The sequence below is a fragment of the Diaphorina citri genome, unplaced genomic scaffold, assembly GCF_000475195.1.
Source record: "Diaphorina citri unplaced genomic scaffold, Diaci psyllid genome assembly version 1.1 scaffold4738, whole genome shotgun sequence".
Classification (NCBI taxonomy): domain Eukaryota; kingdom Metazoa; phylum Arthropoda; class Insecta; order Hemiptera; family Psyllidae; genus Diaphorina; species Diaphorina citri.
In genome coordinates this window covers 1-1,528 of record NW_007382132.1, presented here as the reverse complement: position 1 = coordinate 1,528, position 1,528 = coordinate 1, and the positions used below count along the sequence as shown (strand labels likewise).

The following is a 1,528-nucleotide window of genomic DNA, read 5'->3' as shown; positions in this document are numbered from 1 at the left end:
GCAAGATTTGATGATTTCAGATTTTTCGTTGATTCGTCGGTGAGTGGAAGTGTTTGGGGAGTGTTGTAGAGGCTAGTAGATCGGGGTTGTGTGGTTTCAAGGTAGGACTCGCGGTGTCTAGAGAAGGTTAGGTTGTGCAGAGAGGTAACTCGTTTTGGAGTGGAGTTTGTTTTTTGCGCGTGCTTTTGTGCCGTGGCAACGGCCCGGCGGCGCGGACATGGGGTGGGAGTGGGTGTGGTTGGCTATTTAATTTTTTTACAACAGGCTACATGTATGGCGCGCGTGTGGGGGCCGCGCCCCTAAGAGTTCCGCTCGGGATTACGGCGCGCGAGCCGAGGCGATAAGGAGTAGAGGGAATGTAGGTAGCCTTCCAGCCAGGTAACTACCTGTTCAGTATCATTCATATCTTGACTGTAACTCTTGACGGTTTCAGTGTGAATCGTTCTTAATTTTTCGCAACGAGAAAATAAAAGCAAGAAGCATGTCAAGCCGCTGTTGGTAGAGTCCACACTTTTTTTTTTAAATTAAAATGGGGAGGGGTGGGGCGGGGGGGGCGGCGCGGGGGGGGGGGGGGTGGGTAAGAGAACAAAAGATTTGCCCTAGTTAGTGAGTTAGTTGTAATGGGAAATTAATCCGCGCGAGCGGAGAGCGCCCGTCGTTTTTCCCATTTTCGAGGAGCCGTCGGCCGCCTCCCGGTTTCGACGGCCGCGGAGCTAGTGTCGCGCGTCTGTACGGCGGGGGAGTGTGCGACCCGTGTGGGCCTGCGGCCCGAAACGGAAGGGTCGGGAGGCCTTCTCTCGCCTCCATGAACCAACGCAACGATCCGGATTACGCGCGGGACCTGAGGGTTGGAGGAGCGTGATGGCGCTGCAGCGGCGGCCGAAGGACGGATGCCCAGCTAGCAAGCAACAGGTAATAGAGAAGGAACTAGAGTTGTACGTTTTGGTTCAGTCTTAGGGGCCGGGCCAGGGGCTGTAGTTGGGTCAGGTGGCGTACGCGTGGGAGTAGTGTGTGTACTCTAATACTCATCAGTGTCCTAGACCTTGGCAGGTGGACGTGTTTGATCGCCGCTCGGCTGCGTCTGTCATACCTGTGTGTGCGCTCATCAGGTACGTGTCAGGTAGACCTGACAAGCGGATCTGATCAGGTGTGCCTGTCAGGTCTACCTGATAGTGACTGGCTGGCCCTAATAGTTTGGAGGAGAATTCTATACAGATCCGAAGTCTACTTAACGCGTTAACCACTACACGAGTGAGGCACTGAAGCTGGTTTGTTTGTTGATTGATTGATTGATTGATTGATTGATTGATTGATTGATAGATTATATTATGTATTATTATTTTGTTTCAAAATAATATTTTGCTTTATTGTGAATTGATTGTCGATTGGTTTCCCCACAGATCTCAGACCTGTCTGAAGAGGCTAAGGAGGCGCTCCGAGGCTCCGCTCTGGACAAGATGGACGACTTTATCGCTACTCACGAGCTGCGACTTCGCGTGCCCAAGGAGATTATCTCTGCCCCTGTAGC

General features: G+C 52.4%; 1 protein-coding gene across 1 annotated transcript in view; it reads left to right on the top strand.

Annotated features, from left to right (window-relative positions):
• LOC103521209 overlaps positions 1-1,517 on the top strand; it is a gene marked incomplete at its 3' end in the record, with an annotated part of 11,586 nt that extends 10,069 nt beyond the window's left edge. Inside the window, exon 3 of the mRNA XM_026832010.1 lies at positions 1,401-1,517. Within this exon, the coding sequence (XP_026687811.1) occupies positions 1,401-1,517 (117 nt within the window). The remainder of the gene's footprint in view (positions 1-1,400) is intronic.
• Positions 1,518-1,528: the final 11 nt, after the last annotated feature.